This window comes from Mus musculus, chromosome 7, assembly GCF_000001635.26.
Source record: "Mus musculus strain C57BL/6J chromosome 7, GRCm38.p6 C57BL/6J".
Classification (NCBI taxonomy): Eukaryota; Metazoa; Chordata; class Mammalia; order Rodentia; family Muridae; genus Mus; species Mus musculus.
This window is the reverse complement of record NC_000073.6, coordinates 12,190,366-12,217,845: the sequence shown is the minus strand read 5'-3', so window position 1 is coordinate 12,217,845 and position 27,480 is coordinate 12,190,366. Positions and strand designations below refer to the sequence as shown.

Below are 27,480 nucleotides of genomic sequence, written 5' to 3'. Positions count from 1 at the left end.
GGAAGATCACATAGATAAGTAGAGGCAACACAGGAATTTCCAAATACAAGTGTGTGTGTGTGTGTGTGTGTGTGTGTGTGTGTGTGTGTGTGTGTGTACTTTGTATACTAAAAGTACATTGAGAGCTCTCCACAAATCTAAGTTAAAGTTTTCAGTGAAAATGAGCAATACAACATAATAAAATATCTATCTTTTCTCATACTAGCACAGAAAAAAATCTTGGTTTAAGCAAATATTAAGCTTTATATTTTTAATCTGTACTAGTTCTCTGTATAAGTTGTTTGGATCATATTCACACCTACCCCAATTTCTTCAAATGACACCCTCCATTCCCTACCTGCCTAACTTACTGTGCTTTAAAAACAGATATGTCAAGAACAATTGGTGTTGCCCAAATATACTTGTAGGCATGATATATCAAGAGTGTTGTCTGATTACAGGGAGTATGCTCTTCTGCTATGTGGGAAATCATGGAAACAGTTAATCTCAATAATCTATCCAATTCTTTCATATGATCCAACTCTTTAGACACAAACAAAGGCTTCAGTTCCCCCCCCCCCAGAAACTTAAATTAGTGTAAAGGAAAAGCAGAAGAAGGAAAAATTACTAGATGAGAACTACTTAAATTTTAAAAATCATGGTAGGGAGCCTCTCAATTTTGCACTGAATAAAATTGTTTACTGCCATTGATTTCAGTGTTCTTGGTCTTTGTTTAAATTCTTATTTCCTTTGTTTCAGAGGAAAAGAAATAGAGTTGTCTTCTCTAGGTTATGATTTTTTTCTCATAGATATATAATACTGAAATTCTAAGTATGTCTCTAAGTATGTCTTACTCACGTTAGAAAAATATTGACCCCATGCTGCATAATGTTGTAAGACCTGAGGAGTCAACCTAAGTTGACAGCCTTCAAAAATTGCATTATTTGGCATTATCTGCCAGGAGGCATTATAATATCCATGTCATAGTAATGCGAAGGGACAAAAGATATTCTTAGAAGTTAACCCCAATTGAATTTAAGCTCTAGTCACTGGGATAACCTACATGATTTTATCAGCATAATTTAAGAAGCTATTGAATTACTTATCTTTATTCATTTTTTTCATCTTTGTGACAAAAAAGAAAAACAACTTCAGGTGGGCAGAGTTTATTTTAGCTTTCAGTTTGAAGGTGCAGCCCATTATTGCAAGGAAATCATGAAATCAGAAGGCTGAGGCGGCAGATCACTTTGTATCTGTAGTCAGATAGCAAAGACAGATGAATCCTGGTTTTCAATTTTCCTCATTGTATTCAGCCCAGGACTTTTAACTAATGGATTAATTTCTATGCAGAATTAGATTGAGTCTTCCTACCTCTATTAACCCCAGTTAGAAAATCCCACAAAGACATGTCCAGATGTTTGGTTTTTAGGTTTTTCTAGATCCTGTCAAGTGGACTACCAACATTAACCATCATGTTATCTAATACAATCTGATCCAGAATGAGGGTTATACTTCCATAAAGAATAAAGGAACAAATGGATATATTAATGATTGAGAAACAGAAGAAAACATAACATATTGAGAGACTTTAAATATATCTTTTCAATGTCAGGGAAAAGAGAGTGTGGAGACAAAGTTGACATTACTCATGGATAGGATGGTACAACATATGGAGAAATGATTATAGAAATGTATAGGTTACTCTCTGCAGCTGTGCATTGTCTCACACTGTCATACTGAATAATAGCTTCCAAACAACTGAGAGGCAGATGGCAATGGTACACAGCAGGATTTGGATGGCTAGGGGTTTCTCTGACTTCAAGTGGAACTCTGAGAAAAAAATGGGTTCTAGGAATAGATGTTTCTTGATTCTTCTTCCCATGGAGAGAACGTGAAGTGCAGCCATGGGGCCAGACCATGAGATCAGAGACAAAACATCAGTGAAGCTTAAACATAAATAGATACAAGACAGTTGGATTTTTCTTTGCTCTTCTCTGTATCACTCAGTTGCAGCAGTGAGACAAGAGCTTAACCTGTGCCTGCACAGATTTTTATACCTCAACAGCTACTTGGATGTCTGAAGGCAAAAAAATTCTTCAGTACATGATGGCCCCTAATTTCAGAGCATTTTGAATGAAAACAAAAAGATAACTTAATATCGTGGAACTATTTATCCAGCATTATGATAGCTGTAACAGCTGATGATGCTTAATTTGAAAGGTGGACTTGCTTAATAAAACCTGGCAATGGGTGAGTCTAAAGTTCAATAATGAATGAAAGACCATTTAAATTTATCATAACACACAAGTGAACATGTTAAATTACCTTCTGCTACAGCAGGGAAAGTGATTCTTGGGAGTGGATTAGTTATTACTTATAAGGATGAAGGGGCAAAATGAAGGGAAGCATGTGTCTAAGAATGTAAATATGTTTATTAGCCACAGCCTTGGATTGTCAAATAGAACAGTATAGATAACAAGTATGAAGGACATTGAGTAGAAGACAAAAGTGCACACAAGGATCAAGATGGTTTTTATGGCTTTGTCTTCAGGGGGCACGCTGAGTGAATGCTGAGGATTGTGGATATACTGTAGCTGACTCTTGTGCCTATAGAGAATGTTCATTATCGAGACACTGGTCCAGACCATGAGACTCAAACACAGACCATCAGTGAAACAAAGCAAGAATAGATATAGTACAAATACAGCATTGCCAAAGGGGAATGTGGAGCAGTAACCCAATTTGATTTTTCTGGTGAAAATTTTATTAGTATTTGGTCCAATCACATATATAGCTGCCCTGATGTTTAGAAGGAGATACACAAGCCAGCTTAGAGAGCAGAACCGAATCGTGTACTTAAGAGAATGAGTGTGCAAGCTTCATCCACCTGGAGTGGCTCAGGTTGATTATGATTGCTTGGAAATAACTCAAGAGGCAGGTGCAGTGTAGGGAAACACCCTGGGACACTCAATTACTGTAGAAAGTTAAGTTTACATAAAAGGTCATCCAGGAGATATCGCAACCCCAGCTGTACCATTATGTGAGGTATGGCTCTTGAGATAATAACCATGGAATTGGCTACAGTCAGTTGCTTTAAAATTTGGTCTTTGAACATCAAACTTTTTCCAGTGATTACAGACATGACTTAATGAAGAAGAATTGACCAATTGCCAAGGATTCCCACAGCTGTTTGAGAAAAGAACAAAATTCCCATTGGCAAGTTCTCAGAAACCATGTTCTTTTTTACCTGAGATAAACAAATTTAACTATATCAGTACAACCAGTATGAAAACACTAACATGTGTATTAATTTATTGTAGCTTAAATTGTATCCCTGTCTCATCAGGCCAAATATCTGTTTTATGGCAGCTTACCCAATCAATCAAGATACAATACCACTGTCAAACCCATTTTGAGTTATCAAACATTGGAGTAAAGTAAAGGATGTAAATTAGGACTTATCATTTTCACATTTCTTATAATACTTTAGAGTCTTCAAAGTTCTTCAAATGCTTTTGTTCTAAATTAATACCCAATAGATACTTCTACCTTTTCTGAAAGAATTGAGTGTATTTATGACAACATACACTTAATTCATTCCTATAATACAGCTACTAAATCGCAAAACTGGAAGTTAATCAGTATACTCAAAGAGAGAAAAACTTGTAAGAAAGAAGAATGGAAAGGATAAATATATGTCAAAAGATAGGCTGAAATAAATCAGAAGAAAATAGTAGGACATTCTTAAATTTTGAATCTGACAAAAATCCTTACTAGAATTATTTTATTAAAAAAATCATTGATGTTTGTATACCCATAACTTAAAAAGAGAAAGTTTTCCTCCTATAGGTCACTGATGTTTTCCCAGAAGACATAAAATAAGAAGTTTATAAGTAACTTTGGGTCACCCAGCTAGAAAACATTAGCCATATTCCACACAGTGTCATCAAATACAAAGTGTGTATCTGAATTCGGAGTCTCCCCATGCAGAGTTACTACAACGACATGCTGGTGCACATTATAATGTTAGTATCACTGTAATGTAAAGAAATCATATGTAATGTTAACAAGATGGATCTAACAGTCAGTTAAAGATACAGAGTGAGCAATTATACTCCAAGGGGTGGAGCTGAAATTGTATCAATGTTTACACAACTATGAATTTGACAAAACAGCAACAAATTCTAAAAGAGAAAGAGATAGTAAAAGGATGAAGAGAGAAGGCTCCAGAGAGAGGCTATGAAAACCAGAATGTGTCGTGTTAACATCTTTGAAAAAGGCCAATCCGAGTCCATCTCCGTAAGATGGAATATTTCTGCCCTGAGCTAGCAGGTGTTATTCCTTGACAGGATTCTGAGAAGGAAAGTCCAGGGGACAGAGATAAAGAAGATAGGTAAGGTGGGCTCAGGAGGTCTTGTGCAAGCTTTGTCCTATGTCCAGAAAGCTTATTAAGAAGTACAGAGATGGTCGTGGTGCTGAGAGAAATAACTGGAACTAGTAGGTATCTCTATTATAATCATTATAAGAGACCAAAAAGACTCCATTCAGCAAATGATGGGATCAGATGCAGAGTCCCACAGCCAAATATCAGTTGGAGCTTATGGGGTTCTGTGGAGGAGAGGCAGGAAGGACCAGAGGAAGTAGAGCAGTGAGGAACACACCTTGAGAACAGGCCCACAGAATCAACTGACCAGGACTCATGGTAACTTGAGAGATCAGGAATCCTGCAGGGTTCTGACATGGGTCCTCTCCATATATGCACAGCTGAGTAGCTTTATGTCCTTGTGGAAATCTTAATGGTGAGAGTTGGAATTATCCTAGATTCTTTTGCCTGCTTATGGTATTCCTTTCCCCTGCTGGTTTGCCTTGTCCAGCCTTGATGTCATGGTATGCACCTAGTCATATTGTATCATATTATGTTCTATTGAGTGATATCCTAGGGTGGCCTTCTCTTTTCTGAGTGGATGGGGGAAGCTAGTGGAAGGTGAGGAAGAGGAAACTGAAGTTGATATATAATATGTGAGATAATAAAAAAAAATATCAGCTCACCACAGAACAGTTGAAACTTTTTAGTCAATGAAGTATAAAAGACTGAAGAAAGAAGAGAATGAAGATATTCCCATCAGACATTAAAAAACTGGTAATGGCAAGATTCATAATGGAATTCATCAAAGAATTATGATTACCGAGTCAGTGAAAACTATACATATTACTAACCAGTCGAAGAAACATTCATGAATTGTGGAAGAGTAGGGGATAGATGTGAACAAGTCAGAGGGGTCAAGGACACAACAAGATCTGCGGAACTAATCTGGGACCATAAGGAATCACAGAGACTGGGCCACCAACCAGAGAACATACAGGAGCTGGATTAGACTCCCTACAGAGGCTCTCTTAGTCTCTGTTCCCTGTCACTGGATCCCTTTCCCACCTTAGATGGACTACCTGGTTTCCTAGGAAAATAGCATACAACTTAAATGTTCCTTTACCTTCACAAGGATGGAAAAACACTCTTTTTACTTCATTAAACAGTGTAAGGGATCCTCTACTTGAACTTCAGTAACATTGATCCTAGGGAGCAAGCATTATCAAAATTGATATAACATTATAAAACAAGGGAAATGCAAATGGACACAAGTCATGTATGTATGTTTTGTTTTCAAATTTTAATTTATTTAAATTAAATTAAATTTATAAATTATCTTTTAAAAAGTACAGCATCTTATATGCTATTTTCAGGGAAGAAATGGATAGATAATGCAATTTCAGAGCAGCCTCAGGGAAGTTGGTGTGAAATCTCCTTTGTTTCCCAAACTGTGACTAGGGAAGTTCTGAGAACATCCCCCCTCCCTACCTTCAGGAGAAAATTCCTTTTAGCTATAAGAGCACCTCTGCAGATGTTGTTCTAAATAAGGTTTAAATTCTAAGTTTATAAAAAAGGTCAGTCTGTAGAATTTATCAGGACATTGCGATTTGACTTGCCTACTTTATATAAAATTATTATAGATTTAAAGGTTTGATTTTTCCTTCGCATTCTGAAAATTGTAAAGAATTTTTCCTTCTAGTGAGCTGTAATAAAGAAGCTAAGAGTTTGAATCTTTCAGTGTATATTGTTTTCTAAGTGGAAAGTATTTTATTAGCTAATGCCTCTCAAGGGCAAGGCCGAGGTGGCATTCACCTCAAAGCACAGTTTCAGCATCCTATTAAGCCACTGTGGTGCTAACAAAGAATTATAAGATGAAGTCATATAGTTTGGGATAACTATAACAAAAATTGTGTCTTAAAAACCTGACTAAGTGTCTGTTCCTTGTTCCAAAAAGCAATTAATTTGGTATTACAGAATATTAATATTTGATCTATTACACACCATCATTTTAAATAAAATTGACAATATCCCAAAGATAAGTTTAAAAATTGTTTTTATACATGCTATTGTATCTTCTATAAATTCATGCATGCATTCATCCTAGTTACTGTGTTTAAAAACAACCCCTCTATGGGAAATAAGTAGATGTGAATTGGATTGCATGCTCATTCCTTTGAGCTTCCCCCTGCTTCAGCATGGATAATTAAGTTGTGTGCTGTGGGTGGTGTTTTAAAATTCTGAACATTCAAACCTTAATTTGTAGATTAATAGTCAATATTATATCTCAGAGCTCACAATTGCTTAATATTGTTGATCCCTCAGATGCTATTAATTCTCAAATTTGCAATTGCTTATACATACACAACTCATAAAAAAATGCTGTCCTTTTAAGAAGGCTGTTTTTGGACATTTAATAAAGTGTTCTAGATTGCCTGGACATCTTAAAGCAATGCCATGCTGGATTTATATCTCAGGCAGTCTATGGGTCCTACATATAAGATAGATTGGATATATAATCTCATTCTTTATATATTCAAAACAGCTATGGTTTAAGATAATATTTTAGTATTCTTGGAAATTGTGCACATAAAATTCTTTCTTCTTAGTGTCCTCAGTTACTATTTGTTTCCACATAATAGTGTTAATTCTTGAAGACTTATACTTAATAAATTGCTGCAAATAAATGCTCTTATTTCTGAGTTAATAAATAAATAATACACATGTGACTATCAATAGCTTTTCAAGCTTTCTAGTTACAACCGCTCTTTAAGAGAAATAATTAAAAGTACAATTAGTCACTGCCCATGTTACATTAATACTGACTATAACAGTCAAGTATTTGAGATGCTTTGTCAACATATTATTAATTCTCAAAGACAAGGTATTGTGGAACTTTAAAACTATACCTTCTTAAAAAACAAAGAAGGGGGAATTATGTCCCCGTGCATATTATTTAGTGCATTCCTGTCCACATTATTTAAATCATACTTTTATTTTAAAATTTTGAAATTTGGGTGTCAAAGAATTTAATAAATGCCTTAGAGTATCTTAAAAGTATCTACTTACTGGCATATGGCTTGATCCTGAACAGCTACCTTATTAGGAAAGGGGAAAATATAGGTTTTCTTCACAGAATGCTGCAGAAACATGGTGGCTAATTTGTGTGACAAAACAGGTGAGTTCGCGCAGTGCCCTGACTGTAGTGACTGTAGTGACTAGAAAGCTGAATTGGGTACATGTTTTCGACCCATCCTTGCTTGCCATTTTTCCAGTTTGGACAAGTAAAGCTGCCTTGCTTCAAGCTTTTAACCTTGTGGTAAAAAGAACATCAGAGACTGTGTAATCTGACTTAGAAAGATTAGGTGGTTGTCTGCAGCTTCTAAGAGCTGCTTCAGGCAAGAGGAATAGGGTTTGAAATAATAAAACAGGCAGTTGTCCACAGTCAAAAACTGCATCAGGCTAGAGGAATAGGGTTTAAGATAATAAAATAAAATAAATAAATAAAATAAAATAAAATAAAATAAAATAAAATAAAATAAAGGAAAATGGATTTTGAAACTCTCCCAGAGACAGAGAGAAATCGGGGGACGCCCTGTGTTATTCTTGCTGGTCCCTACAGCAGAAGTTCTCTGCCCTCTTTGTGTTGTCTAATGTCTGATGCACCAATCCGTTTATGTGTCAATTCATGTGTGTTTTGTCTTGTCTAAATGACTGAATGTACTGTGTTTCATGTTGGAAAATAAAAATGGCTAAGACCTTATCTGCTGGTTCAGCAAAGCCCGAGAGTGGCCCACACTTTATCCAAGAATCAAGCACAGCAACAGAGTGCCTGCTGAAAAAAACTGCTTTTAAAGAAAAGGAGTCTGCAGCTTCTTAGTTTTAAGGCAAAAAAGCTGATAGTTGGTTTTTTTCTTAGAAAATTCTCTGCAATCATGATTATTGTGTTTAGCAAATTACAAAGTGCCTTTTCATCTTATAAATATAGCTAGAAAAAGTAAAATTCTTTGATTGGTCTAAATTTATAAGATTCCTGTAGCCACTTAATTTGTTTTTTTAATGGTCTTAAAGGTATAATATGCTCTGTGTGTTTTCATTATAGAATATTAGCTTATAAGTTATTGGGTATGATTAAAAGGGTATAAAATTGGTAGCAAGCGAGCTTTAAATTGGTAACTCAGGTTTGGAGTCTTTCAAACATGTGGCATAAAGCAGGCCAAAAAACTAGGCCTCTAAGGATACTTCTAGTTGAGATAATATTTAATATGATTCTTATCCTAAAAGGTAGACTAAAGATAAGATTTAAAACAATGTGTCTTCCATTGCATACACTAGCAAGATTTTGCTGAAAGGACCCAGATATAGCTGTCTCTTGTGAGACTATGCTGGGGCTTAGCAAACACAGAAGTGGATGATCACAGTCAGCTATTGGATGGATCACAGGGCCCCCAATGGAGGAGCTAGAGAAAGTACCCAAGGAGCTAAAGGGAACTGCAACCCTATAGGTGGAACAACATTATGAACTAACCAGTACCCCGGAGCTCTTGACTCTAGCTACATATGTATCAAAAGATGGCCTAGTCGGCCATCACTGCAAAGAGAGGCCCATTGGACTTGCAAACTGTATATGCCCCAGTACAGGGGAACCCCAGGGCCAAAACGGTGGAGTGGGTGGGTAGTGGATGGGGGGGTGGTGGGTATGGCGGTCTTTTGGGATAGCATTGAAAATGTAAACGAGGAAAATACCTAATAAAAATAAAATAAAATTAAAAAAAAAAAAGAGACCAGCATCATTGAGGTGACATTTTCTGGGAAGTGTTTTCTGAAAGCACAAAGAGGCTGTGTTCCAGAGATAGCCAAGGTTGTACTACTGCTGCAGCGGGACTTGGTAATATGTAAAGGTCACCCAGGTGGTACTGGTTTTGAAGGCATGAAGGGGTCACACAGAGCAGCTGAGGCTTGACACTGTGAGAGGGCATGGAAGGCCATTGGTGAAGGTGCAGCCTCAGTTGCAATTGAAGGCCCAGGACTGAAGGGGTCATGCAGTGTTTTGGAGATGCCAGTACCATGAGATGACCACCAAGAGCAGCAGCAGCAGTGGAATACAAGCATCTGGAGTCTAGAGGATGACACCTGTGCTACAAAGGGCATGGCTGGAGAAGTGACCCAAGCCCTTGGAGGAGCACAGAAGGTTATGAGTTGGATCTCAGACATTGAACGGTTGGAGATTGATTTTTGCTTTTGATTGTGACTATGCCCTGATATTTTCCCTCTTGAAGGAAGAAACTGTTTTAATGGAGCCCACAGTTAAGAGACTTAATTGTAAAAAGACTTTGAATTTTAAAAAAGATTGAAATTTTAAGAATATGTAAAGACTGTGTAACTTTTAAAGTTATTTAGACCTTGGGGATGAATAAGAATGTAAGAGTTGAGGCTTACTAGTGATGTGTTTGTGTGTCAAGTTATTAAGGGGTCAATTGTACTGGCTAGTTTTGTGTCAACTTGACACAGCTGGAGTTATCATAGAGAAAGGAGCTTCAGTTGAGGAAATGCCTCCATGAGATTCAACTCTAAGGCATTTCCTCAATTAGTGATCAAGGGGGAAAGGCCCCTTGTGGGTGATGCCATCTTTGGGCTGGTAGTCTTGGGTTCTATAAGAGAGTAGGCTGAGCAAGCCAGGGGAAGCAAGCCAATAAAGAACATCCCTCCATGCCTCTGCATCAGCTCCCGCTTCCTGACCTGCTTGAGTTCCAGTCCTGACTTCCTTGGTGATGAACAGCAGTATGGAAGTGTAATCCAAATAAACCCTTTCCTCCTCCTCCTCCTCCTCAAAAAAAAAAAAAAAAAAAAAACCAATGTGTCTTTAATGAAGCATTAAAATTTGCACTGTCATGCATTCATAGGTATTAATTAGCAGCTAAACTTTGTAACATGATACTGATGCTTCTAATATTGATTTTAAAGATGATAAATTGTTTGAAATTGGAGTTTTCTTTCCCAAAGTTGTAGTTATAGTCTAATATTGCAAAAGAAACTTAAAAGTTCTAAAATCTGTCCTCACGGCAAGAGGAAGAAAGCTCAGAGCAGCCTCTGTGGGGCTTGTGTGACTTTCTTTTGTTTTGCAAACAGTACCTAGAGAAGTTCTTGCCTACCTTCAGGGGAATTTCTCATTAGTTAAAAGAACACTGTTGCAGATCTATCCAGATGTTGTTCTAAATAAAGTTCAAATTCAAAATTTATAAAAGGTCAATCAGGCTGTAGAACTTATTACAATGTGGCTTGCCTACTTCATGCAAAGTTATTACAGGTTTAAAGGTTTCTTATTTTCCTTTGCATCCTGATAATTGTAAAGTGTTTGCTTCTAGTGAATTGGTGATCACTGGAAAAATTTTGCCTCTAGGTATGGCTAATATAGCTTTACATTATGTAAGAAAAATTTTTATTGTCTCTGCTCCTGTACAAGAAGCTAAGAGTTTAAATCTTTCAGTGTATATTGTTTCCTAAGTGGAAAGTATTTTATTAGCTAATGCCTCTCAAGAGAAGTTTACTTCAAATCTTTGCTCTCACACAATGAGTTTTAAAGTTCTGGGGAGTAGCTGTTGCTCCAGAAAAGATTCTTAGGCAATATCTTTTTAATATTTGGGGTTTTAGTTATAGTATAAAGATATGGTACACAAAATCTAAGAACGGAAAATTGATTTGCTTCAAAATTTTATTTTCAAAAGCTTCCAGGAGGTGTTAATTGGCTAAGGTCTTAAAGTGACCAAAAACTTTGTCGGATGTTATCTTGAGAGACACAAATTAACTGGCAAAGAATAAAAGGCTTTGCAGGAAATAAAGAAAGCTTTTATAATTGTTATCAATTATAATCAATGGTAATTAAATATTATCTGCTAATTTTAGTTAGGGTTATTAAATGTGCCCAAAGCAATTCTTTGGCAAGAGAAAACATTAATGTAAAGTCATCTTTCTTCACCTCCCGGCTGACCGTTGGCCTACATAGAGGGCCTGTCGGCTGGCTGCTGGCTGCTGGCTGCTGCGGGGCAGGGCTGTGGGGTAGTGATGGTGTGGGAGGGCGCCAAAGAACAGGTGCCTTTGTAGCGGACTCAGCAGTGGGCCTGAAGTGGACTTAGTGTCAGTTGTGCACACCATTGCCCCCATGGGCATCCGCCTGTCCCTGCCGGGGATGGCCGTATTTTTCGTGCTGGGGCTCGGGGTACTCTGCCACCTTTGCTCGGGTTTCCTGGCTGGCCGCTTCAGCCTCTTTGGCCTGGGCAGCGGGCCGGCTGTGGGTGAGGCTGCGGTGGCGTTCACCTCAAAGCAAAGTTTTGACATCCTATTAAGGCTGCTGTGGTGCTAATAAAGAATTGTAAGATAAATTTGTATATCTTAGAAAAACTAACAAAACTTGTGTCTTAAGAACCCGACAAAGTGTCTATTCCTTGTTCCAAACAGCAATTAATTTGGTTATTGCAAAATATTGATATTTGGCCCATTGCATACCATCATTTTAAATAAAATTGTTAATCATTATCCTAAAGATGAGTTAAAGATTGTTTTTATGCATGCTTTTGTATCTTCTATAAATTCATTCATGCATATATCCCATTTACTGTGTTTAAAAACAACCCTTCTATGGGAGAAAAGTATATGTGAATTGGATCACACACTTATTCATTTGAGTTTTCTCCTGCTTCAGCACAGATAAATAAATTGTGTGCTGTAGATGCTGTTTTAAAATGTTGAATAATTAAGCTTTAATTTGTATATTTATCAATATATATCTCAGAGCTTACAATTGCTTAAAATTGTTCATCCCTCAGATACTATAAATTCTCAAATTTGCAGTGGTTTATGCATATACAACTCATAAGAAAAATACTGTTCTTTTAAGAAGACTGTTCTTGGACATTTAAGAATTTGTCCTAGATTGCCTGGATAAGACCTTGGGGGCAATGCCATGCTGGATTTATATCTCAGGCAGATTACAGGAATGATTGGCCATATAGTCTCATTCTTTGTATAGTCGAAACGGTGATGGCTTGAGATAATATTTTGGTATTTTTAGAGAAGGTGCATATCAAATTGTGCAAAAATTGTTCTTAATGTCCTCAGTTCCTACCTGTTTCCACATAATGGTGTTAATTCTTGAGGACTTATACTTAATCAATTGCTGGCCTTACAACAAGTAGAAAGAGCTATTGAAGAATAATTTGTCACTTCTATAGATTACTCTTTGCCTTTACATCTGTTAATTTTTAATACAATTCATATGCCTACAGGATTGTTGTGGCAAAAGGCTCCTATAATGTGGATACATTTGAGGATTTCTCCTAAACGTAATATCCTGCCATATTATGAATCAGTAGCTCAGATGATCATACTTGGAAGGAAACAGGCACTAACTTATTTTGGCAAAGAGCCAGATATCATTGTTCAGCCTTACAGCGCAGACCAAGATACTTGGCTGAAGCAGCACAGTAAGGATTGGTTGCTTGCTCAAATAAGATTTATAGGATCTATAGATAATCATTATCCTCAAGATAGATTGATAAAAATTTTAAATGTACATGAGGTAATATTTCCTAAAATGACTTCCTTACAGCCTTTATATAATGCTCTATTGATTTTTGCTGACAGCTCCTCTAAAGGGCGAGCTGGATATCTTATGTAGTCGTAGTTATACCCCCCCCAAAGTCACCAAAAGCACATCTTGCTTTTGTCTTGTTCATTTTAAATTTTTTGCAAACTGAAGTTAAAGGTCAGTCTCCAGCAGATCGCCACTGGCATCCAGTTACTTTCAGTTCTTATGCCATGGTTAAATGGCAGGACCCATTAACTAATACATGGAATGGTCCAGACCCCATTTTAATCTGGGGAAGAGGTTCTGTCTGTGTTTTTACACAAAAAGAAGACAGAGCATGATGGCTCCCTGAAAGACTGGTTTGTCAAGTGGACACAGATCCTGAATCTTCTAGTAAGTATGATTCTAATCTCCTTGATGGCTAAAAATCCTTTTTAGCCGAAAAACTTAATTTGGAGCACAGCCTCCACTTTCAGAGAATCTCCTGCTTTTCTGCTAATTCTCAAAGCCAGCTCCCCCACATGGGGAGGTCAGAGTCCGAGCTTGATCTCTGCTAATTTGCAACTGAATAAAGTACCTGGGATTCCACAAAGAAGCTTTTATCCTGTTGCTTTTCAACTATCTTTGTTTTTCAAGCAGGTCAGTCTTTCCTTACAGCCTGGTTTCAGCAAGCATGCAGCCCTGCCTCCAGCAAGTGGGGGTGGCAGAAATTCATCAATATGAAGAAGCATATTCAGTGTGGCTTTGGTCTGATTTGGGAATAAGGTGTGCTATGAGGGCTGGACAGTCAATGATGGGCAACCAGATTTTGGAGCCATATCAATCTAAGACAGAGAGGTACATGTCAAGAGGCCGTGGCTTGTTAATAATAAAACTACAGAGCCATGTTTGTGTAAAATAAACACAAACAAGCTGCAAGTATGCTCCTTGACGGATAAGAATGGCTCGGGAAAATCTGAGATTTCCTAAAACAGGTGTGGCCACCAGCCACCATAACTCCCAGGCAGGACTATGGAGCATAAATAAATTTTATGTCATGGTCCAGCTATTTTTATTATATAATCAGGGGGGAAACTGTAGCCTCCCCCAGCCTGAAGCAGGCTGGTACAGATCTTGTCACCACTGAGGTGGGGCCACCTGCAGTGCAGCTTTCAGACTTGGCTGGCTCCTTTTGAAGTGACAACTTCCCTGCTCTTCTGTTACCTGCCGAGAGGCTGAACCTGTCTTCTTGAGACATTCCTGAATAAGCAACCAGCCTGGTGACCAAGTGCTGACAGAATGGCTCTAGGCACCAAGAATGGACTGGCGGGGGATGGGGGGGAATGGGCCTTCCCCCTTATAAGCACACTCTCTTAGTAAACTTGTGGGCCTTGATCAGAGAAATATTTGTCTTGGCTTCATTATCTTGCCATCTAAGTCTCTTTCAGCCCCAGCCTGCCTTCCAGAAATACCAGGTTCATGTAGGCCGTGGGCCGGCTTAAAACACCCTAGCCTCTGGTGCCAACTTCTGTCTTGGTTAGGGTTTTATTGTTATGAAGAGACATCGTGGCAATCATAAAGAAAAACATTTAATTGGGACTGGCTTAAAGTTCACAGATTTATTTCATTATCTTCATGGTAGGAAGGCTGGTAACCAAACATTCAAACATGTGAGTCTATGGGGATTATTCCTATTCATATCACCATGAAGACTATTAATTTCTCTTCTCTTTCACTGACACAGTACCTGCCAGCACTGTGAAAGCTATCTTAGCCTATTCAGCAATTCCAAAGTGCTTTATTTCTCTGCACCAAATCATTGTATGAATCCCCTACCTCTTGACAATATTCTTCCCAAATTTCTGCAATTACAGAAACACAATAAAATACTCACTTCAAGATTAAAACGTATAACAAGGCAAATTTGCCTAAACCATCAGAAAAGTTCAGTCCATCTGATGTATTTTCTCAGGGCAACCAATATGTCATGAAAAGATAATTAAAATATTTGAAATAATTTGTACATACATAAGGTAAACCCTGGGTATTGCCTAATACTGCACACATTTCACAGACACCTTCAAGTGGTGAATGCTATCACAGGGTAGATTAGCAATTAATATTTAATACCAATAGTGAGTTCTATGAAGATGCTACTTACAGACAGCTGAAATTCCTAGAACCTTGACAGTGCCTATACCCTTTGTGTAAGTCATTCAGTTGAAGGGCCCAGGCTCAAGGCTGTTCCTATTGTGAAATTATTTATAAAACATTCTGGTTGTTCAGGTATAAGTCTATACTGTTTAGTATAGGATATATCCAAAATTCAGTTTCTAGAATGAAAACGTGGATCCCAAATTAATCAATGCAATATGCTGCAGCATCTGTAATGGTTTCAATCATTATTTTATGCAGTTTCTTTTGCAACAGCAGTAATTATCAGTGTATGGTCCACAAAGGAGAGAGAGCCTTGGTGGATGAAGGAGCATGATTATTGTAGAGAAAGTAACTTACCAGAACATGGAACAATTCTTTAAAAATTTACATTTCCTACAGTGAAGTAAACATGGCTTAGTGGCAGAATTTTTATAACTGGTGAGAACAAAGGGACTGAAAGCAAGGAAACATGTTTCCTTGAATACAAATATTTTTACAGCCAATAGGCTTGAATTATCACAAAATACTACATAAAAAATTAGGATGGAGAAGTCTGAGTAGCAGGAGACAAAAGTCCACACAAGGATCAGGATGGACTTGGTGGCTCTGGACATAGGGGAAACTCTAGGGCAATACTAGGCATTGTGAGTATATTGTACCTGTTCCTGGTATTTGTAGTGGATGCTCACCATGGTGACACTATCCAAGGTCATGAGACCCAAAACACCAACCATCAATGAAGCAAAGGTGGATCAAATACAGTGAAGTTGCAATTGTTCCAGAAGGAAATCTAGTACAGCATTCAAAACTGAATCTGTTAGTGTTGTTCCTGCTCTTATGAGGACTATTCACTCTCATGGCAGTTATGTTTAGAATCAGATTTGTTTAGAAAGAATCAATTGAATGAGCAGGGGGTACCAATGCACTTGATGATTCTTGGTGTAAGTTTCACCAATCTTGTGCTGCTGGGGCTAATAGTGATTGCTTGGTAGCAGCTGAAGAGGCATGTGCTACACAGGGAAATTCCCTGGAATACACAGGAAGTTTACATAGGAAGTTATTGAGGAGAGATTTCAAGCCATAGTTATAAATGTCAGGACACTAAAAGAGCAAACAAGTGGCATCTGAGTTTATGGAAGACTTCTGCTGATTCCCAGAAAGAACATTATTATTTTTTGTCTGTTGTCCTCCTGATTCAGCTCCTGGGCCTGTGTTTCCTCCAGTCTCTGAAGATAAGTTGGCCACTGGAGAAAACTTTTTGTTATGTGTTGACAATTTGGCATTAACCAGCAGCAGAATGGGGCACATTCTTGGGGAAAAGAATGCCAGTCAGCAAAACTGCAACTGGTAAGATTGTCATTGTATAGTCAGTAGGATAAGAAATAAAGAAATAAAGTAATAGCTGGAGATATGACTTAGTGGTTCCAATTCAGCTCCCAGCACCCATGTCAGACAAGTCATTCAATAGGAGTTCCAGATCTAGTGAACTCCACACCCTTTTCTGGACTTTTGAGCATGTACACACACATACCATAATTCACACATACACATATGTAAACATGAAGGAAAATAAAAATAAAATATAATTTTTATAAATACCAGATTATCTCCATTTAAAATTGAGTTTTATGATGTTAATACATAGTTAAATGAACCATAATTGTTACTAATGAAAAACTTTAATATTATTTCTTGATGTGTGAATTATAAGTAAAAAATATGGTTCTATAATTTAAGTGTGCTAAAGTGCACTGAATTTTATATTTCAAGAAGTACAAAACGTAAGTATGAACATGAGGGCAGAGAAAGGGTTGGATTGTTGTGGTGTGTAACGATGCTGTCTTCTTGATATCATGTAGCCACTGGACTCACAGCAGCTGTGATTATCTATGAAAATTCTCCAGTGGAATGAGCCTATCAACTTATATATGCTGGTACAACTACCTTTCCCTTAAAATTTATTCTTCAGCCATTCTTCTGTAAGCAGCCCTAATGACCATCATATTGAATCACACACAAAAGTAAGACATGGAAGTAAAAGAGAGATTAACTAGGAATAAGAGAAGAATCAGCAAAAATTAGAGAGTATGAAGACGAGTGGTTAATGTTGTGGTGATGAATATAATCAAAATATATTATCTACACATCTAAAAATGTATTATCTACACATCTAAAAAATGATGAATATGATCAAAATATATTATATACACATCAAAAATGTCATAATGAAGTCAATTGTTATGGACATGCAGTATTTACTAATATAAATATGAGAGACATGAACATTTTAAATAAAAATAAAATTAAATAAACAACTAGATACACCACAGTTCAGAATGGGCAATCATGATATTGGCAATAAATCAGTATTTTCCTAATAATTTTTCTAATATATAAAAGCTTAAATTTCAAAAAGGATTTCAAAGAAATGATATTGTAGTTCATAGATTATTGCAACAAAACTGAAATCAGATAAATGCCTTCCTGAGTTTGTACCTAAAGTGGAGCTATGAGTAAATAGCATTAGTAATTCCTTGACTCAAAAAACCTAATTACTACATTAGAATGTGAATAAGATATAAATATATCCAAATCTGATCTTCTTGTTTTAATCTTTTGTGCATCTGTGGTATGTGTCAATATGTGAGTGTGGGTGCTTGTTTGGCATGGTGTTCATTTTATGTTCAGAGAACAACGTACACTGTGGCATGGTGTTCATTTTATGTTCAGAGAACAACGTACACTGTCATTCATTTCCTTCTACATCCATCATTTGAGGCATTTTGTTTTGTTGTTCACTGCTGAATACAGCAGGATAGTTGGCCACCAACTTTTAGAGACTCTCAGTCTCATTCCCAATTCTGTAGAAGACCTTCTACTGTGGCTTCTCCTCACTCACTTCCCTCATTCCTAGAGGAAAAATCGTCCTGGTGAAATGTCATTATTTCCTCCCTTCTGTGGACCTTCTCAAATCCAACCTATAAACAATTCCCATTTATAAGGATCATCTCCCAACACCCAGAAATACATTTTACCCTGAACCACCAGTAGCCACACCTATCAGAACTCCAGAAGAACTTACTACAAGAAAATACACAACTACCACACCCTCCTAAGACCCAGGGATGATACAGAAGCTGAGTTTAAAAAAAAATCTACCGAACAAAGAAAAGGCCTGATGCTAACACATAGAATTACAATTTTCCCAATCCCAGATGCCTTGGCCACAGAGTAAAACACAATAACAGCCAGGTCAATGTGGCTCCACCAGAGTCCAGTAATCCTGTTACTACAGCAAGCCCTGTGGATTCCAACACAGATGAACAAAAAAAAAAAAAAAAAAGAAAAAGAAAAAAGAAAAAAAAGAAAGAAAGAAAGGAAGGAAGGAAGGAAGGAAGGAAGAAGGAAGGAAGGAAAGATGAATTCAAAACAGCTTTTATGGACATAGTAGGAGTCATTAAACAAGAAATGAATAATTTCTTAAAGAAGTCTTTAAAAACACAAACAATTTCCGGAAGGAAATGAATACATGAAAGTGGAAATAGAATCAATCAAGAAAACCTGAACTGGAGGAAATCTGGAAATGAAAAATTTAGAAGTTTGAAGAGGAAACTCAGAGGCAAATTTCACCCACATAATACAAGAAATAAAAGAGAATCTCAGGTACTGAGATTAAATGGATAATATATTGGTCATGAAAATGTTAAATCTAAAAAAAATAAAATAAAAAATAATACTGAACATCCAGCGCCTGTGGGACACTGTGAAAAGACCAAGTTTAATAATAATAGGAATTATTAACATGTCACAGGCACAAAAATATTTTCAAAAATTAATATAGAAAATTTTACTTAACTGAAAGGCCTTATAAAGTACAACAAATTGGCAGGCCCAGAAAAGAAAATCCCTTCTCCATATAATAATTAAATCACTTTATATGCAGAACAAAGAAAGAATATAGAAAGCTTCAAGTAAAAGAATATAAGCAACATGTAAAGGAAGAACAATAGACTTGGACCTGATCTCAGACTGGAGATTCTATCTATCTATCTATCTATCTATCTATCTATCTATCTATCTATCTATCTATCTATCTATTTATCTATGTTGCTTTTCAGCTGCCACCAGGGTATATAGCTGTTACTTTGTGGCTGGAACCCTTGGCTTCTCTACATTGTGATTCTGGTGGTTGCTGCTACTCTAGAGGAAGCTCCTAATTTAGAATCCAGCCCAATAATTCATAATTGTTATTTTCTGTCTGGAGTTCTGAGGATCTCAACTTTAATTTTGTAGTAGCTGCCATTTTGTTGTCCTGGCCTAATATGTTCAATCGTTGCTTTCTGTCTTGGAATCTTGTGAATCTGCAATTTTCACTCTCAGGTACTGAGGCTTTCCCATCCCCCATGTCTAGTCATTAGTCTGTCAATGGCCCCTTTCTCTCCCAACTGTCACTTCACATTGCTGTGTGACTAGGCTTTGTTCCTAACATTTAAAATTCTTTGTCCATCTCAATGATCACTAGCCATAGACAACCACTCTTGAACAAAGACGCCCTAGATATACTAGCTTTAATTGGGGATGGGTTGTAAATTTATTGATGAGTCCTCAACAGAACTCATACCTGGCTGAAATGAGTCCAACAGCTACATTTGTCTCCACCAATGCACACTGCCTCTGCTCTTAGACACTTGACTGGATCTTACAAAACAGTTTAATGGAATTTGTGTCAGTCATGAAATTCTCAATTTAAAACAGCAAAAAAAAGAGAGAGAAAGAAAGAGAGAAAGAAAGAAAGAAAAAAGAAAAGGAAGAAAGAAAGAAAAGAAAAGAAAGGAAAAGAAAAGAAAAGGAATGTAAAGGAAAAGAGAATAAAAATCTACTCAATCTGGTCAAAACATTTTAATTTTCACCAGGCCACAGTCCTCACATAATGTTTATCAACCATCATGTTTCCCCCAAAGGAAACACATGCATCTCTCTCTCTCTGTGGAGAAATATTAGCCTGGTCCACCCTCTGTCTTGTCTGTATTGTGCGTCAGACTCCTCTTGGGTGCCTCCTGTCCTTTGCCTCATTCCACTGCCAATTGTTACACCTTGTTCACTGAAGCATTTGGGATCCATAACTGTGGAAAACAGGAAAATTTTACAACTATGGGATGAGCCATATGTGAGAATGCAGAATCATAACTCATGGTAGATAAATGCCAATTCCAAGACTACTTTGTTGTAAAACTCTATTTGATACTCTATTTGTGGCATTCCTCACTCACTGTTAGACCCTGCCTGGTTCTGAACCTGACCAATTCTCTTCCATGTTATTTGCTGATACGAGTGCTTTTAAACTCAAATAGAGATCCATAACACCATCTACATAATGACTGACTTTTAAATTACTTTCCACCAGTTATGTGTCAGTGCAAACATGTCCAAATCACAGTAACAAATACAATCAAGCAATTAGAAGGAATTAGGAAAGAACCATCGTTGTGAATCCACAGTGTTACAAAGAGGGATGCAGAAGGAACAAATAGCTAAAGTTAAAAACATAAAGTTTGTTGCATGGTCTTGCTAAAATGTGGGGCATCTTAGAGCCTTTCCCAATGTCCAGACATCCTTGAGGATTTCTTTTAACTCTGAAGAACAACTAAATTGAGAATCACAAAGGAAAAAGATATGCTAAATAGTCCTCCTTTTTCTTCAAGCCATATTTTCTAAAGGACAGATTAATTTTTTACTGTGCAGTTGTCATTCTTTATAAACTATGTTTAATCTACTGAATGTCTGTGAACTAATTTTTATTGATAGTTAAATGTGTAGCCTCTTAGCTGGGATTATTTTGCTATGAAATTTCTTGTAATTGGTTTATAATACACAGCTGTTTTCCTGTATAGGCTTAAGAACAGATTATGGCTATTGGAGTACTTTTAAATGATTCCAAATTCTTTTAATGTCACACATGTATACAATGCACTTAGATTGTGTTCACCCATTTGACAATCCTCCTAAGTTCTATAGATATATTTCTACATTCCTAACTCTCCAAGCTTCATACATTTTATTTTCTATAACCCATCACAAGTTCTACTACACATATATTCAACGGTGTGTAAGGTTATTCAGTACTTGGCTGACCTCCTAGGGCCCAAACATTTATGAAACACTTGCCTCTCCATGCCCAGAAGTCATGAATTGTCAATAACTCCTTAATTAGGGCTGGAGTGTCATGAACCACTGCTTCATGCTAGAAAGTTGACTGGCCTAATAATAGTGTGTGTGTGTGTGTGTGTGTGTGTGTGTGTGTGTGTGTGTGTTTATGCAGGCACCAACAGATGTGAGTTTATGAGTGCAGTAGTCCTGATATATCCAATAGATACAGTTTTTGTCTGATCCTCTCTCATATCTGGCTCTCTGAAAATCTCCATTTTATTTACCATTTTGTTACCTGAGTCTTTAGGGAAGGGAATGACATAGATATCCCATGCATGATTGGGCAATACAGAGTCACACTTTCTTTGCAATTTTGTCAGTGTGGTAACTACCTTCATAGCACACAGAAACTTCTCTTATAAGTTCTGAGTGTTGCATTAATTGATAACTGTAGGTACAAAATTTGGAGTAGTTTGAAACTATATCCATTTATGAAAATAATGGCATTTATGGTGCCTATGAGTTTCCCAACTATGAATGCTTGGCCCAATTTGCAGCACTAGGTGTTCTCAAGAGCTGTGGTTCTCAGTCTTTGGGTCACAAACATTTGTGAACACATATTCCATCTGGTCTTAGGAACCGGCACTCATAAATTTATTTTTGTTGCCACAACTCTAATATTTCTATGGAGCAGTAACTCAATCCCTAAGACCATTGGAAAGAAGTGTTTTCCAGTCTTTACAAGTCATTAGTTGAAATCTGTTACTATAAATCAAGCACCAAATCCAAATAGAAAGTAGCTGCTTAGTGTAATAATAGTTGTGTTACCAATGTAACAAGTAGAGTATTTTACTTAATAGGACAGTCAATATTGTAGGTCACAGTATTCACAGATGACTAAGACTATTAATGAATTCCTTCCTCCAAAATCCTGAATGCATCTCATGTGGGATGGAATGAACCCAGCAAGGATGAAACAGCCTGGTCAATATGAATTTGATTTGTCACATCTCATGGCCAAAGCATGTGTTGTCTTCAGCAAGAGGGTGTTGCCATAAATTTCTAGTTGGTAACTAACAGCACTGGCAATAATCTCTATTGTTTGGGGGGGGGGGGCTCTCCAAAAACTCAAGGGAGGCATCTCACAAGTTGCTTTGTAGGTGGTAACCTATGGCTTCTAAGATGAACATAATATTCCGTATAGCATAACCCAAAAGAAACACTCATACAGACAGACATTCACAGACCTATCACATGGCATTTTCATGGATTCTTAGTGTTAGTTATCTTTCCCCACATCTCCATCCCTGGTCCATCCTTATCCATTTTCCCTCATCCATTTCTGGAATGATTAAAATATATCATGATCATAAATGTTTGTGGCTCCCCATAAACAGAAATGTATATGAGCATGTATGTACGTACACGCATGTGTGTGTGTGTGTGTGTGTGTGTGTGTGTGTGTATACATATGCATCCTTGTTGTTTCTTTTTGGGGATTCTTCCATAAATTGTGGTATATATAAATTTATCTCCTTGTGATTAATTATGCATTTTAAAGTTGGAATGCTTGTGCCATTTTGACCTAAAAATATAGACTTTTATTAAAAGATTGATTTTTATAGTTAAAAATCATATGTAGGAATGTCATGCTGACAATATGTACTTGGGATTGTTAGCCTTCATCATCCATATGACTATGAGGATATTCCAGTGAGGTTCAACTAAGGGCAGAAGAGCCCATTTTAATCAGGGTGATACCATTGCATTGTTGGTATAGAAGATGAATAAATAGTCCTGCACCCATAAATGAGAAGCAATGCCTTGAAGCTAGAGAACTGACTCACATTTTAAAAGCATGTAGTGCTCTTGTAAAGTAACTGAGTATAGTTCCCTGCAAACACACCGTGGTTCACCACTTCGTGTAATTAAATTTCTAAGGGGTTCAAACTTCCAGAGGATCCAACACATTCTTCTTGCCTCTGTAGGCAGCAGACATGCATGGTGTGTGTGTATGTGTGTGTGTGTGTGTGTGTGTGTGTGTGTGTGTGTGTGTGATGTACACAAACATATGCAAAATTAAAGTTTTAAAGTATCAAAATGTTTTGAAGATGGAGAGAATTCTTGGTACTTAAGAGCACCAACTGCCCAGGTGTTATTTCCATCTCAATGGTGGCTCAAAACTATTGTTCACTAATGCCTTAAATGGTACAATGCCCTGATATTAACTCTTCAGCTATTTCACACATGTTGCATACAAACATATATGCAAGAAAAATAACCATTTATAAAAAAATAAAAATGATGTTGCACACAAGAATACACACACACACACATACACACCAAACCAAACCAAACCAAACCAAACCAAACCAAACAACAACAACAACAACAACAACAACAACAAAAACAAGCATATACCTTTTTCTGAGCCATCAGATAATATCTGGTCTCCCCACAGTATTTATTTTTTTATGTTCACCTTACTTTGACTATTAACAGATAACATTTTGTATAATATGATAATCCATTATATATGCTCAAAAATTGCTCAATATCTGGTATTAAACTTTGTAAAAATACCATGAAAAATAACTATTCTATGTAATATAAAAGTCAGTTATTTAAAGATTTATATTTTTAGAATGCTGTGTTAACATTGCACAAAGTAAAAAAAAAAAAAAAAAAAAAAAAAAAAAACAACTTATGCCAATGTACAAAAAAGACAGACAATGAGGTCTCATGTCATTCTTTGAGAAAGTTATTATGAAAGCAGGGTAGAAACAGGTTGGAAATAGGTTTCATATTGCTGATGAGTACAAAGGGGCAAAATATAGGAAAGCATATTTCTAGAAATGTAAATACACTCACTCCCCAAAGCTCTGGGTATTTGGAGTAGGCCGTAACGATGGCCACCATGGAGGAGAATGAGTAAGAGAGGATAAAGGTGCACACCAGGATGAGGATAGTTTTCATGGCTCTGATTTCAGGAGAGACTTTTAAAAAATCTTGAGCCCTGTGGATATGCTTGACTTGTTTCTTATGTCTGTAGAGCATACTCACCATGGAGACACTTGAATAGGCCATGAGACCCAGACACAGTCCATCACAGAAGCACAGCAAGAATAAATACAGTGCAGTTGCAAAGTTGCCTGAAGCAAACCATGAACAGTAACCATAAATCATCCTGTTAGTTGTATTTTTGCTGTAACTTGGACCTGACACTCTTGCCGGAGTCAAGATGTTTAGAAATGAATGCACAAGCCAGCTAAGTGAGCAAGAGGGACCAAGGTACTTGGTGGCTCTGTGTTTAAACTTCATCCATCTGGAGTTGCTGGGGCTGATTGTGATTGCTTGGAAGCAACTCAATAGACACATAGCATAAAGGGACATCCCCCTTGTTATTCTGTAAATATACATTATCAATTTACATCCAAAATCATCCAGGAAATCTTTTAATCCGTAATCTGACAGTGTCTGTGGAATGCCTTTTGAGATGATAAACAGGCAATTGGCAACAGTCAAGTGCTCTATGATCAGGTCTTTGGGCATTAAATGTTTTCCAGTGAATTTCAATATGACATAATAAAATAGTATTGAGGAATTGCCAATCATTCCCACTGTAATCTGGGAGAAGAGGAAAATTCCCAGTGCAATATTTTCAAAGGCCATTTCATTCTATTATAAAAGAAAATAAATTTATTATTGTTATGAGATCCTAGAAATACGTTATAAGATTGCATTATTTTTGATGTTAGCTAAAATAATATATTTATCACCTCATTGCATTTATATAACTTTCCCATTGAATAATATTTAAAGCTTTACACTTTATTAAAGTAAATATTCTCTATTATTAAATGGAAAAGTTTGGATATATTTACTGAAGAATAATGTTTTCACTAGACAAGTTTTTGCACTACCTTTAACATAGCAATCAAGAGATAGAGGCAGACAAACATATAAATTTGAGGCTAGCCTGATCTACAGAATTATTTCCAGGACAGGCAATGAATTACAAAGAAAAACCCTTTCTCTAATAGCATGTCCCCCAAATGGTTAACATTTTCATTGTTTTTGACCAAACACAATGATTTGGGGTCTATTTTCAAAGAAAGAATTTTTAAGACATGCCATTATTTTTTATGTTCAGAAGAAATAAAATTCAATTTTCTCACACACACACATACACACACACACACACACACAAACCAACAGAAAATATTTGAAAATTGGATTTAGAAAGAGGTATTAAATCCTCAGAATGTATAACGTGTATTTCATTTTCATATTTATTTTGTTTTACATTATGTGTGTTTACTGGGGTTGGTTGAAAGTGAGTGTGAGAGCTAGTAGGCCCCAGAATGTTGAGATGTCTTATACCTGGATTTGAAGATGGTTTTGAGTCACTGATAGAAACTAAGAACTGAACTCAAATCCAAGGTAATAGTAGTATGCACTCATAAAAACTGGCTTATCCCTCTACCCAACAAAAATATTTGGAACTATATTTGAAAAAACTAAAACAAAAGATATGAAAAATGAATTCTACATTTGGATTAATTATGGAAATAAAATGAGGGAATGCAAATCAAAGTTGTAGTGAGAGATCATCATGTACTGTATAAACAAATATTAATCAAAGCAAATTAAAATGAATAAAACAGGAGTTAAAGCACTGAGAGTGTGGCAAAATAAGGACTCCTGGGCAAATTGTAAAGAAAAGTAAAATGTAGCAACTATCCAGGTTAGTATTGCTTTTCTTTAAAAAAAAAGTGGGTAAATTATAACCAGTACCAATTATAATGATACAAACATAATCAGATATGAAAGGATCCAAAGCAAGCCAGAAAATGACAAGTTGTTAGTATAATAGATACATTAGGATCTGAGTTTCCCTGTCATTGCCCTGTTGAGCTTCAGCAGTTCTCAGGACAATTTGAAAATACACAATCATCTTTACTTGAATGTTTGGTTGGACTTGGTTGTCAGAATTTCTGATCCTGAATGACTGCAAAATGGATATCCACTTGCAGAAAACAGGATTGTGTTTATATTCCCTCATCTTGCACAAAAATTAATAATTTTTTGAAGAATTAAATATTTCAAAGGCTGAAATGCTAAAAATCTCAGAGGAAAATATTAGCAATACAAGACACAGATAGAGGCAGCTGGACTCAGTAGCATAGGGAATGTACCAAGAATTAAGTAGTAGAACTTTATAAAATCAAAAGCTTTCTGCACTTTATGGGAAAGTAAAAGTGGAATGAAAATATAACCTACAAAGTGGGAGGAAACCATTGATTTCTGAACTTTAATTAGGAACTTAATACTTAGAATTGATAGAGGAAAATAAAGATTAAACTATAAATGGTCAATTTATGAAATTCCAGACATCAAACACGTTAATGAAATGGGCAGAGATTCCATTAAAAAAGGAAACCCATAAACTACAGTAAAAGCTTTTGAGGAGTGTTCAGCATAAATACCTTTCCAGGAAATGCAAACTACAAACACTTTGAGAGTATATAGCACACTTTAGCCTGATTATCATCAAGGGAATAGATGATACCAAATGCTGCCCATGGTGAAAGGGAAAAGGAATCATCATTCTACACTGGTGGGAAGACAAATTGCTAAATATAGAAATAAATACAAAGATCTCTCAAGAAATTAAATATAGAATTTCAGCCATATAATTTCTGGGCATGCACCCAAATTTCTCTATGACCTACCACAGAGATGCTTGCACATCCATGTATGCTGCTGCTTTATTCACAATAGCAAAGAAATGCCCGTCCTAGATTTTCATCAGCAGATAATAGAAGTATGGTATCTTTACACAGTGGAGTTTTGTAATTATTCAGGAACTAGATGACTTGCAAACAATTCAGCAAAGTGATAGACTCAGGAAAAACCAGGGCCACATGTTGTTTGTTAAACAGGAACATGGTCATATGAATGTAGATGGAGACAAAACAGTTATGAGCTAAAAGGAGACCAAAAGATGCAGACAAAAGACATGTTGAGGAATCAAGGGGAGGGTAATAAATAGAGCATATGTGGCAATGGAGTGAATAGTTTATAAAGAATATATAGAGGTACAAGAAGGTGTTGAAGGGATTGGTGAAGAAATGTGGAAGAGGAGAGTCAAAAATAAACTTGCTTGAAAATGTTAGAATGAAATCTCGTACTATGTATGCTAGTTACAAAAACTCACAATAAAAAAGGATTATAGTTTCATAATAAATATTGCCATGGAATAATGACA

The 27,480-nt window shown here is 36.5% G+C and overlaps 1 protein-coding gene and 2 pseudogenes across 1 annotated transcript; all 3 read right to left on the bottom strand.

Annotated features, from left to right (window-relative positions):
- On the bottom strand, positions 2,297-3,251 carry Vmn1r-ps65 (vomeronasal 1 receptor, pseudogene 65; annotated as a pseudogene).
- Positions 15,416-16,154, bottom strand: Vmn1r-ps64 (vomeronasal 1 receptor, pseudogene 64; annotated as a pseudogene).
- On the bottom strand, positions 23,955-24,881 carry Vmn1r80 (vomeronasal 1 receptor 80). The gene has a single exon (NM_134204.2). The coding sequence runs from the start codon at positions 24,879-24,881 to the stop codon at positions 23,955-23,957; it is 927 nt and encodes a 308-aa protein (NP_598965.2).
- Positions 24,882-27,480: the final 2,599 nt, after the last annotated feature.